Here is an 18,072-nt window from a genome sequence, read left to right as displayed (position 1 = left end):
CAGTTTGGGAAGCAGCAAGGGCAAAAGTGAGAAAGGAAGACTTTTTTAATTGCTGATTTATAATATATTAGTTTCAGGTTTACAGTGTAGTGATTTGCTATTTTATAGATTACACTCCATTTAAAGTTATTATAAAATATTGGCTATATTCCCTGTGCTCTACAATATATCCTTGTTGCTTATTTTATACATAGCAGTTTATACCCTTTAATCCCCTACCCCTATCTTGACCCTCCCACCTTCCCAGTCCCCACTGGTAACTACTCTTTTGTTCTCTGTATCTGTGAGTTCTTTTCTGTTTTGTTATATTCATTCATTTGTTTTATTTTTTAGATTCCACATATAAGTGGTAACATACAGTACTTGTCTTTCTCTGTCTGACTTATTTCACTAAACATAATTCCCTCCAGGTCTATCTATGTTGTTGCAAATGGCATTATTTCATTCTTTTTTATGGCCAAGTAATACTCCAGGTTCTTCATAACAGGGAAGACTGTTTTGAAGAACCTGGAGATACTCAGTGTGGCTGCATCTTTAGGGCATATTAAAGGGTAATGTTTTTAAGAAGTAAAATCATGGCTCTCATACAAACATAAAATGAATACATGTCAAAGGTATTGTTTAACTCATTAATGAATGAGGGAACCAGTAAGATGTAGAAGGCTGTTCAGAGGAGAATCCAAAGAGCAGGCATATAGAGGCACTCAGTAATGCTGAGGTGAATTTGCTAATAGATGTGAAACTGGCCTCTTCTGTGGGAATCAGTGGCATCTCCAGCAGATAAAGTTCCTTCGCATCTCTGTGAACAAGAATCATTTGTACTATTATCGTATTTCTGCAATTTACAAAGTTGTGAAATAGCTCAGTTCAAGCTAATGAAAGGTGCAGACTCGGATAGAATCAGGTACCCTGGAAGGGTGCTAGACAAATGCCCAGCCTTCCATTGGAAGGACTCCCAGCAATCTTTTTGCCCATCTCAAAGTCTGCCACAACTTCCCCTGGCAGAGCAGGGGAAGCACAGGAGATGAGATTAGGGAAGTGGGTGGAGTGGGCCCATGAAGGACCTCTTGTGTGTACTTGAACTGGATCCAGAGGACCTCTGAACCAGTGGATGTTTTTAAAAAGAGTGTCTATGCTCGGAGGTGTCCAAGGGGCTGGTGATGGGTCAGTACCTTGAGAAAAGAAGGAAAGAGAGCAAGAGTTAGCAGGGCCTCAAGGCCTCATACACATACCACCAGTCTGGAACCCTCTGTCCTCCATGGCAAAGGGGTGGAGCTGCCCTTTTGCCCTCCTGCCCATACTTCTGAGACTCTTCTTTGGTAACTTGTCCTACTGTACCCACCCTGCTTTCACTGGTTTGCACAACATGGCTCATTCACGGTGACGCACGCTGTGGATCATCCCAAGAGCCCCTGATGCAAAAAAAAAAGCTTCCCAGAAAGGCCCCATGGGTTTCCCCACAGTTCTGTCCTTCTAGTAGGTTCTGCCTCTGATAGCCCTAGAGCGGGGTCAGTAGGGACTTGTTGGGGTCCCCAGCAGATTGTTTCTGTGGGTTTGGAGCCAGGCAGCCCAATACCATTTGATGGAATAACAGCAGAACAAAGAGTTTTCCTCACTGATCTCAAACTTCTCTTTACAATCTTGAGAACAACCTAGAACCCACAGGGTTGCCCCAGGAGTCTGAGAACAGGCAGCGACTAAACTTGGGGAATGAAGGCAGCAGGGCTGAGGACAGGGTCCCTGCCTTTCTTATGATATACCAGGCACCTCCCACCACAGGGCCTTTGCACGTGTTCCCCTGCCTGGGAGCCCCTCCCCCACCAAAGTCCATGTGACTCCCTACTCACTGTCACAGTCTCCAAAGTTTATTCCTGGCCACCACATAAAATCACAACATCCCAACCCACTTCTTTTCCTTCCCTGCTTTCTTTTTCTCGGTGGCATCTGTCTCCTTCTGACCTATCCCCTAATGTCTTTATTTATTTTATTTAGAGTCTGTTGTCCCTCCCAACCCTCCCCTACCCCCAGCCCCCATGTAACCTCCATGAGGGCAGGAATTTTTGTCTGCTGTGCTCACTGCCCTGCCCCCAGCCCTGGATTAGGGCTTGGCCCAGAGTGAGCATTCAATAAGTATTTGTTGAAGGAATGAATGACCGAACCCAGACTCTGGAGGTAGAGGCCTGGAGTCTGAGAACCAAGTCACACCCTGTTCTTCTCAGCCTCAGTTTTCTTGTTTGTGTGAAATGGGTGTGATCACAGGCTGCTGTAGGACTTTAACAAGCTTGTGCTCACGGGAAACCCTGGGAGATTCTGGAGAGAGTGCCCAGTGCTGGGGAAGCCAGTGTGTGTGCTGCTCAGTGTTTCTGGGTGGCCACGGCCAGACATGAGGCCCAGACCTGACCATGAGACCAGAGGTAAAAGAAAGAAGTCAAGTCACTGAATAGGGAGTCTTGGAAAAGAAGCGCTCCCCCACTTTCCTGGAAGGGGCCTCAGGGTTTACAGAACCAGGTGCCTAGAGAAGGGAAGCCAGGCAGCTGACACAGACCGGACAGCATGACTGAAGCCAAGGTGGAGAGCTGGGACCGTGGTGGACCAAGCAGGAGGTACCTGTCTGCTGGAGCAGCCACTGCTCAGCTCCATTCTGTGGCTGCCATTCAGGCACAGCTGCCCTGTGTTGTCCGATTTCCCATTTCTTAGAGCAAGACCAAAGTCCAGATGCAGGTATCTGTATTTGAAATTTGAAATCTGTATCTGAAATTTCCCACATTTTAGAAACTGTATAGAACAAAACATGTCTGTGGGCCAGATGGAGCCCCAGGCGTCCCCAGAACGCAGCCCCCAGTATAAACAATCCATAGGAGACAGAAATAGCAAACCCACTTATGTTCAGTGCAAAGTCCAGACAGAGACCCAAGCATGCTGGGAGGCAGGTGTGTACTTGTTATTCACTCCACCCTCTCCTACCTGTCTCCATTCTCGTACTGACCGGTGTTCGTGGAGCACCTAGCACTGGGGCTGCAGTTGGGAGCCAAAGCTAAAATGACTCTTGATCTCATGGAGCTCATGGTCTAATGAAAAACATGCTAATCAAATAATCCCTTAAATGAGTACACGAGTGTGAGTGTGAATGCTAAGGAGATGGAGGATACAGTGCTGTTAGTGCCGGTAACCAGGGGTCCCCTATCCTTCGGTTGGGAACCGGGCTGCACAGCAGGAGGTGAGCGGCGGGCTGTGCGAGCAAAGCTTCACCTGCCGCTCCCCGTCGCTCCCTGTCACTGGCGTTACCACCTGAGCCATCCCCCGCCCCCCCATCCCTCCCCTTCCATGGAAAAACTGTCTTCCACGAAACCAGTCCCTGGTGCCAAAAAGCTTGGGGACCACTGCCTGTAACGAATCAGAGGCTCTCCTTGGTTAGGATGTGGCTGCTAGGATTGAAAGGAAAGGTGGGTATTTACTGGGTGAAGCAAAGGGGAAGCGAACGAAATGTTCAAGCAAGAGGGTGCAGTGAGGATATGATAGATTTTGCATTCTGGAGTCAGCATTCCTCATCGCCTTGGGGAGAATACACTTGGGAGGGGGCTACAGAGCAGAAGTGGAAGACCAGCTAGGAGGTGGTTTAGCAGTAACCCCGGCCCTGTGGTGGCAGCCCTGCTTGCAGCAGTTGGGACCTAACACACTGCTTCCTGAGCTGCTTGGTGGCGGGATGGGACGAGTGCCTTGGTTGCATTTGTCTGTTCCCTGTAAGCTGCTGTCGCCTGGAAATGCTCCCAGGGCCAGGGGTGCACTGAAAGGCACTGCTCTATCTCCTTTGCCTGCAGGGAGGGAGAGCAGGTCCGCCTGGCTGGGGGGCTTTCGGCAGCCAGGCTGTCCCTGCCTCTCCCAGCTTGAACTGGAGGAGTCTCTTTACTGTGTTGACCTGGGCGTGTGCTGCAGGAACTGCCTGGGAAGGGTAAGGGCTATTTATTTTGACAAGGGAGGGCCGTGGATAATTTATTCAGGAAGACAAAAATGAAGAAAAGGGGTCCCCTGTTGGTAGAAGCTCTGGGTTCTGAGGGCTAAAAAGGCATTTGGAGCTGCTTTGAGCTCAGGTCAGCTCAGAAGGCTGGCAGCAGAGCTTCCGCTCTGAACGCCGGAAAGATCAGAGACTCGAGGATTAAAACTGTCCCCTGTCCCATAACAACTGGTGAAACCCGTCAGCCCTGAGCTCCTGCCCCGGCTGCCTCCTTGTCGGCAAAGACAAGGCGTGTCTGCTCATAAGAAATCAGAGCGAGAGTGGTTTACTTTGAGCCAACCTTGGCCAAAATTGTCGAGAAAATGCAACTTGCTCCCAAGAATGCCCAGGAACAATGATGGATTTGGTGGCCAAAGTTTGTCATGGGAGAATATCCTCCTCAAACTTCTGAAATGGGGATTGGCAAACTTTTTCTACAAAACACCAGAGAGTAACTATTTTAGGCATATGGGCCAAGAGGCAAAATGGAGGGTATTATGTAGGTAATTTAATATAAGCATTTAACATACAGCCATTTAGAGACATGAGAAACATTGTTAATTCGCAGACTGTACAAAAAAGAGGAACTGGATCAGATTTGGCTTGAGCACTGTAGTTGGCTGACCCCTGTTTTCAAGGCTGGTCAGAGACCCTAATTCTCAAAGCAAACATCTGCTTTCAGTTGTTCCATTTCCCAGACATGAGCCACTAGCATGAGGGACTTAATCTGAGGGAGGGAATAGGAGGAAGGAAGACGGGGCGGGATTGCTAGTTGGGGCTATAGCTCTAGGACAGAGATAAGGCAAAAGAGAGGTGAGAGGGGCCCTGATTGGGTGACAGCACCCTTCCTACCCATACGTGGCCTGGAGGTGATTTTTTTTTTATGGCTAAGACTGATCTGTTGGTGAGATGTCACCATGAGGGTTGTAAACCCCAGGGTCAGTTCCCCCTTGGCCCCTTTACTCACCCTCACTGTCTACAGATTATACAGCTGCAAAAAGTACCCAGTTTGCCAGGGACGTCTGTCTCCCTAAAGCCCTCAGGCCAGCTGTGAAGACATTTCTGTGCCTCCTTTTGTGTGACCTTGAACAAGTTACTTAACCTCTCTGAGCCTCAGTTTCCCCATCTATATAATGAAGATGATAATAGCACCTGCCTCTGAGGGGTTTTGTGAGGATAAAGGAAGTGATGTGTGTGAAACACATCCGACAGCATTAGCTGTGCTCAATCGTGTTTTCCTCTTGGCGTGCTCTCTGCCACTTCTCACTGTTGACTTCATTTGTTCTGCTCTTCCTTTGGTAAGGCTGAAAAAGAGGAACAGGACAGCATGGAAGAGAGCCCCCTGCATCTGGGCAGGCAGGAGAAAGAAACAGAGTCCTCTGATGCAGAGAACACAAAGGCAAGGAAGGTAAAGTTTGTCCCAGATGCTGGCAGTATAGCCACATTAACACAACAGCCACTGGGCTCCAGGTCACAGGCGTCCCCATCCTGCCAGGTGATGACCTGCTTGCTGCATGGGATGTGCCTGAGACCCCACCAGCGGGTCTGTGAATGAAGCCAGCACTTCTTGGAGGAATGGCTTTGCCTGGGATCTTTGCACAGTCTTTTTTTTTTTTTTTTTTGCAGTACACGGGCCTCTCACTGTTGTGGCCTCTCCCGTTGCAGGAGCACAGGCTCCGGACGCGCAGGCTCAGCGGCCATGGCTCACGGGCTCAGCCGCTCCGCAGCATGTGGGATCCTCCCGAACCGGGGCACGAACCCACGTCCCCTGCATCAACAGGCGGACTCTCAACCACTGCGCCACCAGGGAAGCCCTGCACAGTCTTTGTTGAGGAAATCTTTACCACATGCCTGGGCTCTGCCTCAGTCTTCAGTAACTTGGCTGTGCTTATAAGAGAAAACATGTGCCCAAAAAAGACTCCGGCTTCAGAGCCAGGCTCCCAAAATAGGCAGCTGCCTTGGGAGGGGCTGGAGGAGGAAGGGGGCTTTGGGTACTCAAGCTGGGGCCCTGAACCTCAGCAGGCCCTGACCCTGGGATTAACAAAACATCTACCGTGCTTGTAAAGATTATTTTACTTAATTAAAATGAAAAACCCAGTTACAGGGCTGAGGCTGCCACAGCAAAAAGAAGTGTCCTTGGAACGTGGCCAGCTTCGTGCCTTTCTGGCCAGGAGAGGCGGAGAGATGAGTATCGCTGGTGGGGAAACTGATCTCCTAAAGCTGGCTGCTGGGTCCATGGGCTGCTGGGGACGCAAGGGGAAAGTTTCGGGAGGGGCCAAGTTTGAGCCATGGCTACGGAGGGTTGCAACCCTTGCTGGGAGAGGTTGTTTGGGAGAATTTTGTAGGGACTTTGCTGCAGTTAACATTTAGTGATGCCCTACTTGCAAGGAAATAGCTCCAGCAAGTTGATGCATTTAGCGCTTACAACTCAATCATTCATTTGTTCAAAAACTATTTATTTTTCAGAATTTAAAAAAATAAAATTTCCACAAATTGATCAGAAAGAGATGAGCAGAGATTGATATCTATTAATAGGAAGCAGGCTAAATAACTTTGATTGGAATCCTACATGGGCATTAACAGTTAAGGTGTAGATGTAGATCTGATGATATAGAAACACCTCTAAGCCACATTACTGAATAAAAATGTGTTGCCCACAACTAAAAAAACAACAAAACAAAACAAAACAAAAAAACTATTTATTGAGCACCTACTATATACCAGGAGTTGAAATTCTTTGTCCACCTGGTGGGTTAAACATTAAGGGCTTATTCCAACTCCTGTGCTGTTTGGAGCCTCATCCTAGGGATAAATCAGTGATGAGAGACTTCAGTGATCTACAGCTCCTAATTACCCAGTAAATGTTCCCAGGTAGGAGTAAGATTGCTCAGCATCTTTCTGGTTTGAGGGGTCCTGTGGTCAAGGTTTGCACCCTCTTCTGGTTAAATACCAAGACCCACTCCTCAGCCACCCTCTGACCTCCGTTCCTCATTTGTATTCAGGAGCAAGATTCGGAGAGTGGAAGTGAGGCAGAGGGGGAGAGCTGGTGCCCCACGAACATGGAGGAGCTGGTTACAGTGGACGAGGTGGGGGAGGAAGAAGATTTTATCATGGAACCGGACATCCCAGAACTGGAGGAAACTGTGCCCATCGAACAGAAGGACAAAATCTGTCCAGAAATATGTCCCTGTGTGACAACCACCTTAGACCTGGACTTAGCCAAAGAGGTCACCAAGGAGAGAGTCAAGACCGTAGGTAAGGAGGCTGCGGAAATCAGCCTCAAGTCGCCCAAAGAACTGCCTTCTGCTTCCATGAGCTGTCCCAGTGACATGGACCTGGAAACGCCTGGCCTAAATGTGGATGTTGAGCGGAAGCCAGATGAATGCGAGACGGGCCTCTCACTGGAGAGCTCAGATGTTCGTCTGGCCCCTACACTCCAGCAAATGTCTTCCCCCAGGCCAGCAGAGGAGAGGGCCTGGCAGCCTGGCCCCTTTCTTGATGACTGTAAGGCCAGGGGGACCCTGGAAGATGGGGCTGGTGAAGGCAGCCCCTTGGAGGAGAAAGCCGGCCCCCTCACCGAAACAGACCTCCAAAGCCAGGCTTGCCACGGAGTGTCGACCCAGGGTAACTACCTCCTTTTTCTCCTGTGCGGTTGGGTTGATCGGACCACTGCTTCCCTAGAGCAGTGTATGGGCGTGTGCAGGCTGGAACGAACAGAAGTAAGGTTTCAGCCAGCCTGAAAGCTGGTGCAGAAGGCAAGCTTAACAGCCTCGCTAAATTGTTAGACCTTTTAGGCAATTGGTGTAAAGGTAGTCGGATGGGAGGCCACACGTTTCTGAGAAGCAAGCTCAGATAGGTCAGACTTCTCTGAATTTACGGGATCCCAGATGGACTCTGCCAACTAAATTAGCAAATGTTTGGAGTTATCAAAGGAGCTTTGGTTCCTAAGGATCAGCAAGCAGCCTCTCTTGCCTGCACTACTGAGGACCACCCAGGCCGTTGTTTCTGTGAGGCCTGAGTGAGGGGGCGGGAGCGTGGGAGGCCGAGGAAGGAAGAATGAGGGGCTCACGAAGGGGCGTGGCCGGTTCCCGTTCTCACCACCTCAGACCCACTTTTCTCCAGCGTCTGACAGTGAAGCAAGACTTGTCCCGGGAGCTCCTCCACCGCCAATGGAGGTGATGTGTGTCTGTGCCTGGCACTGTGACATCATGAAAGACAGAGTTTAAAATAGGCTAAGCCCTGTCTTCTGTGCCAAGTGGAAACTAAAGATCCATCAAGGACTGTGGGGGAGGGGAGAGTAGTCCTCAATTTTCTCTCAGTGGAAATAGCTAGAAATTCATTTTGCAGAAAGCCTGCAGCATTCCAGAGTTTGAAGTAAGGGGGATAAGAGTCGAGGGCAGAAAATATAGAGGAAAGGCTTAAAAATAAACATGTCAACCCAGTGCTCTGTGGTTGGCACGAGCTGGTAGGTGGGCTTGGACTTCCCTCCATGTCAAGCTGACCTGAGCTGTTTTTCACCTGCGTGGATCTGAGTCTCCATGGAAACTCTGCTGTGAGCTGCCTTGTTGCTAGAGAAACGCTGAGGCCTGGGCTGTGTCTACAGAAGGCAAGAATAAAGGAGGAGCGAAGTGTTGTTCACCTCGCTCTGATTGAACCCCTTGTATTTTGCGGTATAGGTCTCGACATGCACTGGTGTTAATGGCTTATTAGCGTAGCCAGTGTTTGGAGTTCATATTTAATAACACTGCTCGACAGGCTTGGGGTGAGAATGGCATTGCCTTTTCTGCCCGCCTCAGTGCTTCTGTGGACATCAGCACAATTTTTGCACTTCAGTAATTCTTCTGCCTGCAGAGATGGAGTTGTTACTGAACGAGGGACACGGGGATGGATCATCCCAACCGAAGGCATCAGCAGCCCATCCCCCCACAGACCTGATGTAGCTGCTTGCCAAGTTTTCTTGTGTGTGGCATTCTTTTGGCAGCGGAAAAAGCTCTTTGTTATAGCACTTTGGTTCTAATTAGCAGCCCTGGCCTAGTCTCATGTTATTAAGCAGCGCAAGGGACTGTTTCCCATCACACAGTGCAAGGAATACAATTGCAGGGATTCTTTGAGGCATGTTGTGTTTCATTACCACTTTGCCCTGGCTTATGTTTTGCAGATAACTCCAGGTACATGGAAATGAAATCTCTGGACGTGAGGTCACTGGAATACGCTGAAGTGGAGCTGAAACAGCCCCTTTCTTTGCCTTCCTGGGAACCTGAGGATGTGTTCAGTGAACTTAGCATTCCTCTAGGTGGGTGAAATACACAGTGCTTCCTGAGAATTGGGCTCCAGGAAACGATAGTCCTGTAATAACATCTAAGAGCTTGAGAGGGCTTTTTGTCATTTTGTTGTCTTTCGTGTCTGATGCAATTACCTAGATGTGCGTGCTGCCTTAAAGTTTCTTGAAATTTCAGTCTCCCATAGTAGACCAGATACCTCATGGGGCCAGACTTTGAACGGCACTGCTGTGGGAGCCAGAGCAGAGACTTGTTTTCCCTGTCAGGAAATGCTTTATTCCTGACCATACAGCCCTTATTCAGCCAGGGAAGCAGAGGCCAGCAGCTGCCGTAAAGCCAATAGCTGACTCACTTTGTTATACAGCAGAAACTAACACAACATCGTAAAGCAATTATACTCCAATAAAGATGTTAAAAAAAAAAAAAGAAAGAAATGCACCTCTTCTGCTAACATCTTCCCTGCCCTCCTGGCCCCAGCCCTTCTCAAAACAACGCTGCATTGTTTTCGCTTGGAGAGACCAGCTTCTCTGAGCCATTGATGCTGAATAGACTGCGTCTGGGGCAGACCCTATATAGTTGATAGAAGAGCACTGAACAGAGACGTGGGCCCCTGTCCTTCCCATGCTGGGTAACTGCATGTCCTCAAAAAAGTCATACCCAGGAATGTTTTGGGGTTTTTTTTTCCAGTCACTGCAAGTCCTTTATTAACAAGTCAATTAGCCCCAGAGGGGCTCGTCAACATGGAGGCTCACCTTTTCCATCAAGTTTCCTTTTTTCCTTTTCATCTGCTTTTAAAAATTTCGTACTGTTTCCCGTCCTCCAAGTGTGCCATTTAGTCAGATTCGAAGAGCAAACTTTCTTTTTTTTTAAAGGATAAGTTTGCTGCATACCCGTTCAGTATGCTCCAGGACAAAAACTAAAAAAAGCAAATACACACTGACCTTAGAATGAACTAAGATGATTGCCAGAAGGCCCTGGGTTTGTTAATGCTGGAAAATAGTTGCAAAGGCTGCCTTTCAGGAAAAAGGTGCCAGACAGTTCATTTATGCATTCACTTAGTCAGCAACCCCCCCTGGATAACGTGGCACTCTGTGAGACACTCAGGGGGAACTGAAAAATGGAGCACAAGTCTCCTGGCATCTAGGAACTTAGAAATCTATACGACACACACAGGCAAAAATTAAGAATCAATCCTGCTACCTTATAATTCATGTTTTATTTTATTTTTTATTATAAAAAGTGTGAAAGATTATTATAACCAATTTTAAAAAACATATGAAGTAAATATTAAATGTTGTATCTCTTCCCTCCAGTCTCTCCCCCTCGCCAGAGGTAGCCACTGTCATACCCACAGATAGTTTTTCTCCCACAAAAATAGGATCAAACTATACACATAATGTTGTGTAATTTGCTTTTATAACGTAACAGCGGGTCTTAGAGATCTCTTCACATCAGTACATAGAGAATGCATTCTTCTTAACCACTGCAAATATTCCATCTTAAAAGCTGTACCATACATTCTCGATCCATTCCTCTACTGGTGAACATTATGTTTTCATTTTTTTCCCATTATTAAAATGCTATAATAGTTAGGCTTTTATCATTTACCATGTAGGCACCACTTCTAGTATTTTTCTCGTTGAACTCTCAAAACACCTGTGAGGTAAGTAATATTTTTATCCCTATATCACAGATAAGAAATGAGGGCTTCCCTGGTGGCGCAGTGGTTGAGAGTCCGCCTGCCGATGCAGGGGACACGGGTTCGTGCCCCGGTCCGGGAAGATCCCACATGCCGTGGAGCGGCTGGGCCCGTGAGCCATGGCCGCTGAGCCTGCGCGTCCAGAGCCTGTGCTCCGCGGCGGGAGAGGCCGCAGCAGTGAGAGACCCGTGTACAGCAAAAAAAAAAAAAAAAAAAAAAAAAGGAAATGAGATGCAGGGTTACAAAGCTAACGAACAGCCCAAACTGGAGTCAGGATTCAAACCCCGGCACTTAGAGTCCCTGTGCCATGCTGCCTCTGAGCTTTGTTGCCTTCCAAACACACTGTCACCTTTGTGTGTGAACCAGGGTTTCTGGAGGATAACGTCCTGGCCCGGGGGAGGGGGGATGTCCATATATATTTGTATTTCATATTTTCATAATTGCCACTAAATTGCTCCCCAGAAAGATTATACCAGTTTTCAGTGCTACCTCAAGTGAGAGTACTCATTCTCCACATCCTCACCAACTCTGGATCTTATCAGTTTTTAATCTTTTCCAACCTGTTAGGAGGAAAATGGTAGCTCATTTTAGTTTTTAAAACAGCTCTATTGAGGTATAATTGATGTTAATGAAGTGCACATAAGATGCACAATTTGAAGAATTGTGACACATGTAAACACCTGTGAGACCATCCCCACAACCAACATAGTGAACATACTCCTCACCCCCATATTTCCTGATACTCCTTTGTAATCCCTCGCTCCCACACTCAATCCCCAAGTAACCACTGCCCTCCTTCCTGTCACTAAATATTAGTTTGCATTCTAGAATTTTATATAAAGGGAATTATACAGTATGTACTCTTGTTGCCTGGCTTTTTTCACTCAATAATTATTCTGAGATTCATCCAAATTGTTGGGTGTATGGATAGTTGGTTTCTATTTATTGTTGAGGAGTATTGCACTGTGGTTATGGGTAGATCACATTTTGTTTATTCACCCAGCTGTTGATGGGCATTTGGGTTATTTCTGGCTTGGGGCTATTACATATTGCACTTTTTTTCTTGATTATACTCTCCGATTAGAATTTTTTTAACGTCTTTATTGGAGTGTAATTGCTTTACAATGTCGTGTTAGTTTCTGCTGTATAACAAAGTGAATCAGCTATATGTATACATACATATATCCCCATCTCCCCTCGCTTTTGCATCTCCCTCCCACCCTCCTTATCCCACCTCTCTAGGTGGTCACAAAGCACCGAGCTGATCTCCCTGTGCTATGCAGCTGCTTCCCACTAGCTATCTATTTTACATTTGGGAGTGTATATATGTCAGTGCTACTCTTACTTCATCACAGCTTACCCTTCTCCCTCCCCAAGTCCTCTAGTCCATTCTCTACGTCTGCGTCTTTATTCCTGTCCTGCCCCTAGGTTCATCAGAACCATTTTTTTTTTTTTAGATTCCATATATATGTGTTACCATACGGTATTTGTTTTTCTCTTTCTGACTTACTTCTCTCTGTATGACAGACTCTAGGTCCATCCAGCTCACTACAAATAACTCAGTTTCGTTTCTTTTTATGGCTAATATTCTATCGTATATATGTGCCACATCTTCTTTATCCATTCATCTGTCGATGGACACTTAGTAGCTTCTGTGTCCTGGCTAGTGTAAATAGTGCTGCAATGAACATTGTGGTACATGACTCTTTTTGAATTACGGTTTTCTTAGGGTATATGCCCAGTAGTGGGATTGCTGGGTCCTATGGTAGTTCTATTTTTAGTTTTTTAAGGAACCTCCATACTGTTCTCCATAGTGGTTGTACCAATTTACATTCCCACCAACAGTGCAAGAGGGTTCCGTTTTCTCCACACCCTCTCCAGCATTTATTGTTTGTAGATTTTTTGGTGATGGCCATCCTGACTGGTGTGAGGTGATACCTCATTGTAGTTTTGATCTGCATTTCTCTAATGATGGGTGATGTTGAGCATCTTTTCATGTGTTTGTTGGTAATCTGTATGTCTTCTTTGGAGAAATGTCTATTTAGGTCTTCTGCCCATTTTTGGATTGGGTTGTTTGTTTTTTTGATATTGAGCTCCATGAGCTGCTTGTATATTTGGGAGATTAATCCTTTGTCAGTTGCTTCGTTTGCAAATATTTTCTCCCATTCTGAGGGTTGTCTTTTTGTCTCGTTTATGGTTTCCTTTGCTGTGCAAAAGCTTTTAAGTTTCATTAGGTCCCATTCATTAATTTTTGCTTTTATTTCCATTTCTCTAGGAGGTGGGTCAAAAAGGATCTTGCTGTGATTTATGTCATAGAGTGTTATGCCTATGTTTTCCTCTAAGAGTTTTATGCTGTCTGGCCTTACATTTAGATCTTTAATCCATTTTGAGTTTATTTTTGTGGATGGTGTTAGGGAGTGTTCTAATTTCATTCTTTTACGTGTAACTGTCCAGTTTCCCACCACCACTTATTGAAGAGGCTGTCTTTTCTCCGTTGTATATTCTTGCCTCCTTTATCAAAGATAAGGTGACCATATATGCGTGGGTTTATCTCTGGGCTTTCTATCCTGTTCCATTGATCTATATTTTTGTTTTTGTGCCAGTACCATACTGCCTTGATTACCGTAGCTTTGTAGTATAGTCTGAAGTCAGGGAGTCTGATTCCTCCAGCTCCGTTTTTCTTTCTCAAGATTGCCTTGGCTATTCGGGGTCTTTTGTGTTTCCATACACATTGTGAAATTTTTTGTTCTAGTTCTGTGAAAAATGCCAGTGGTAGTTTGATAGGGATTGCATTGAGTCTGTAGATTGCTTTGGGTAGTATAGTCATTTTCTCAATATGTATTCTTCCAATCCAAGAACATGGTATATCTCTCCATATGTTTGTATCATCTTTAATTTCTTTCATCAGTGTGTTATAGTTTTCTGCATACAGGACTTTTGTCTCCTTGGGAAGGTTTATTCCTAGGTATTTTATTCCTTTTGTTGCAGTGGTAAATGGGGGTGTTCCCTCAATTTCTCTTTCAGATATTTCATCATTAGTGTATAGGAATGCAAGAGATTTCTGTGCATTAATTTTGTATCCTGCTACTTTACCAAATTCATTGATTAGCTCTAGTAATTTTCTGGTATCATCTTTAGGATCCTCTATGTATAGTATCATGTCATCTGCAAACAGTGACAGTTTTACTTCTTCTTTTCCGATTTGGATTCCTTTTTTTTCATTTTCTTCTCTGATTGCCATGGCTAAAGCTTCCAAAACTATGTTGAATAATAGCAATGAGAGTGGGCAACATTGTCTTGTGCCTGATCTTAGTGGAAATGGTTTCAATTTTTCACCACTGAGAATGTTGTTGTCTGTGGGTTTATCATATATGGCCTTTATTATGTTGAGGTAGGTTCCCTCTATGCCTACTTTCTGTAGAGTTTTTATCATAAATGTGTGTTGAATTTTTTCCAAAGCTTTTTCTGCATCTATTGAGATTATCACATGATTTTTATCCTTCAATTTGTTAATATGGTGTATCACATTGATTGAATCGCATATATTGAAGAATCCTTGCATTCCTGGGATAAACCCCACTTGATCATGGTATATGATCCTTTTAATGTGCTGTTGGATTCTGTTTGCTAGTATTTTGTTGAGGATTTTTGCATCTGTGTTCATCAGTGATATTGGCCTATAGTTTTCTTTTTTTGTGACACATTTGTCTGGTTTTGGTATCAGGGTCATGGTGGCCTCATAGAAGGAGTTTCAGAATGTTCCTCCCTCTGCTATATTTTGGAAGAGTTTGAGAAGGATAGGTGTTAGCTTTTCTCTAAATGTTTGATAAAATTACCTGTGAAGCCATCTCTTCCTGGGCTTTTGTTTGTTGGAAGATTTTTTTATCACAGTTTCAATTTCAGTGCTTATGATTGGTCTGTTCATATTTTCTATTTCTTCATGGTTCAGCCTTGGAAGGTTGTATTTTTCTAAGAATTTGTCCATTTCTTCCAGTTTGTCCATTTTATTGGCATATAGTTGCTTGTAGTAATCTCTCATGATCCTTTGTAGTTTTGCAGTGTCAGTTGTTATTTCTTTTTCATTTCTAATTCTGTTGATTTCAGTCTTCTCTCTTTTTTTCTTGATGAGTCTGGCTAATGGTTTATCAATTTTGTTTTTCTTCTCAAAGAACCAGCTTTTAGTTTTATTGATCTTTGCTATCATTTCCTTCATTTCTTTTTCATTTATTTCTGATCTTATCTTTATGATTTCTTTCCTTCTGCTAACTTTGGCGGGTTTTTTGTTGTTGTTGTTGTTGTTCTTCTTTCTCTAATTGCTTTAGGTGTGAGTTTAGGTTGTTTATTTGAGATTTTTCTTGTTTCTTGAGGTCGGGTTTTATTGCTATAAACTTCCCTCTTAGAACTGCTTTTGTATCCCATAGATTTTGCATCGTTCTGTTTTCATTGTCATTTGTTTCTAGGTATTTTTTGATTTCCTCTTTGATTTCTTCAGTGATCTCTTGGTTATTTAGTAGCGTATTGTTCAGCCTCCATATGTTTGTATTTTTTACAGTTTTTTTCCTGTAATAGATATCTAGTCTCATAGTGTAGTGGTCAGAAAAGATACTTGATACAATTTCAGTTTTCTTAAATTTACCAAGGCTTGATTTGTGACCCAAGATATGATCTATCCTGGAGAATGTTCCATGTGCACTTGAGAAGAAAGTGTATTCTGTTGTTTTTGGATGGAATTGTCCTATAAATATCAGTTAAGTCCATCTGGTCTAATGTGTCATTTAAAGCTTCTGTTTCCTTATTTATTTTCATTCTGTATCATCTTTCCATCGGTGAAAGTGAAGTGTTGAAGTCCCCTACTCTTACTGTGTTACTGTCGATTTCTCCTTTTATGGCTGTTAGCATTTGCCTTATGTATCAAGGTGCTCCTATGTTGGGTGCATAAATATTTACAATTGTTATATCTTCTTCTTTGATTGATCCCTTGATCATTATGTAGTGTCCTTCTTTGTCTCTTGTAATAGTCTTTATTTTAAAGTCTGTTTTGTCTCATATGAGTATTGCTACTCCAGCTTTCTTTTGATTTCCATTTGCATGGAATGTCTTTTTCCATCCCCTCACTTTCGGTCTGTACATGTCCCTAGGTCTGAAGTGGGTCTATTGTAGACAGCATATATATGGGTCTTGTTTTTGTATCCATTCAGCCAGTCTATGTCTTTTGGTTGGAGCATTTAATCCATTTACATTTAAGGTAATTATCAATATGTATGTTCTTATTAACATTTTCTTAATTGTTTTGGGTTTGTTTTTGTAGGTCTTTTCCTTCTCTTGTGTTTCCTGCCTGGAGACGTTCCTTTAGCATTTGTTGAAAAGCAGGTTTGGTGGTGCTGAATTCTCTTAAGTTTTGCTTGTCTGTAAAGGTTTTAATTTCTCTGTGGAATCTGAATGAGATGCTTGCTGGGTGGAGTAATCTTGGTTGTAGGTTTTTCCCTTTCATCACTTTAAATGTGTCCTGCCACTCCCTTTTGGCTTGCAGAGTTTCTGCTGAAAGATCAGCTGTTAACCTTATGGGGATTCCCTTGTATGTTATTTGTTGTTTTTCCCTTGCTGCTTTTAATATTTTTCTTTGTATGTAATTTTTGATAGATTGATTAATATGTGTCTTGGCGTGTTTCTCCTTGGATTTATCCTGCATGGGATATCCTGGACTTGACTATTTCCTTTCCCACATTAGGGAAGCTTTCAGCTATAATCTCTTTCAATATTTTCTCAGACCCTTTCTTTTCTCTTCTTCTTCTGGGACCCCTATTATTCGAATGTTGGTACATTTAGTGTTGTCCCATAGGTCTCTAAGACTGTCCTCAATTATTCTCATTCTTTTTTCTTTATTTTGCTCTGTGGCAGTTATTTCCACTACTTTGTCTTCCAGCTCACTTATCCATTCTTCTACCTCAGTTATTCTGCTATTGATTCCTTCTAGAGAATTTTTAATTTCATTTATTGTGTTGTTCATCATTGTTTGTTTGCTCTTTAGTTCTTCTAGGTCCTTGTTAAACATTTCTTGTATTTTCTCCATTCTATTTCCAAGATTTTGGATCATCTTTACTATCATTACTCTGAATTCTTTTGCAGGTAGACTGCCTATTTCCTCCTCTTTTGTTTGGTCTGGTGGGTTTTTACATTGTTCCTTCATGTGCTGCATAGTTCTCTGTCTTCTCTTTTTGTTTAACTTACTGTGTTTGGGGTCTCCTTTTTGCAGGCTGCAGGTTCATAGTTCCCGTTGTTTTTGGTGTCTGCCCCCAGTGGGTAAGGTTGGTTCAGTAGGTTGTGTAGGCTTCCTGGTGGAGGGGACGGGTGCCTGTGTTCTGGTGGGTGGGGCTGGATCTTGTCCTTCTGGTGGGCAGGGCCACATCCAGTGGCGTGTTTTGGGGTGTCTGTGAACTTAGTATGACTTCAGGCAGCCTCTCTGCTAATGGATGGGGTTATGTTCCTGTCTTGCTAGTTGTTTGGCATGGGGCGTCCAGCACAGGAGTTTGCTGGCCATTGGGTGGAGCTGGGTCTTAGTGTTGAGACAGAAATCTCTGGGAGAGCTGTCGCTGATTGATATTACATGGGGCTAGGAGGTCTCTGGTGGTCCAATCTCCTGGGCTCGGCTCTCCCACCTCTGAGGCTCAGGCCTGACACCCAGCTGGAGCACCAAGACCCTGCCAGCCACACAGCTCAGAATAAAACAAAGAAAAAAATAGGAAGAAAAAAATGAACAGATAGAACCCCAAACAAAAGGGTAAAAGCAAAACTAAACAGACAAAAATCACACAAAGAATCATATACACACACACTCATAAAAAGAAAACAAACAACAACAGCAAAGAAACCCAAACAGTTAGAAGCCTAGGACAAATGGTAAGAGCAAATCTAAACAGACAAAATAACACAAAGAAACATATACATACACACTCACAAAAGGAGAAAAAATGGAAAAAATAATAATAATTTTTTAAAAAAGAAGAAGAGAGCAACCAAACCAATAAACAAATCCATCAATGATGACAAGCACTGAAAACTAAACTAAGATGGACATAAAAACCAGGAACAAATCAGACACAGAA

At 44.3% G+C, this 18,072-nt stretch overlaps 1 protein-coding gene across 1 annotated transcript in view; it reads left to right on the top strand.

Annotated features, from left to right (window-relative positions):
• Nucleotides 1-18,072, top strand: part of RBM20 (RNA binding motif protein 20) — a 212,553-nt gene that overhangs the window by 184,115 nt on the left and 10,366 nt on the right. The window contains exons 10-12 of the mRNA XM_081243872.1: nt 5,295-5,399; nt 6,994-7,615; nt 9,150-9,284. Of these exons, the coding sequence (XP_081099998.1) occupies nt 5,295-5,399; nt 6,994-7,615; nt 9,150-9,284 (862 nt within the window). The remainder of the gene's footprint in view (nt 1-5,294; nt 5,400-6,993; nt 7,616-9,149; nt 9,285-18,072) is intronic.

The sequence above is a fragment of the Mesoplodon bidens genome, assembly GCF_964165515.1.
Source record: "Mesoplodon bidens genome assembly, chromosome: 1".
Lineage (NCBI taxonomy): Eukaryota > Metazoa > Chordata > Mammalia > Artiodactyla > Ziphiidae > Mesoplodon > Mesoplodon bidens.
This window is presented reverse-complemented; position numbering and strand designations above follow the sequence as displayed.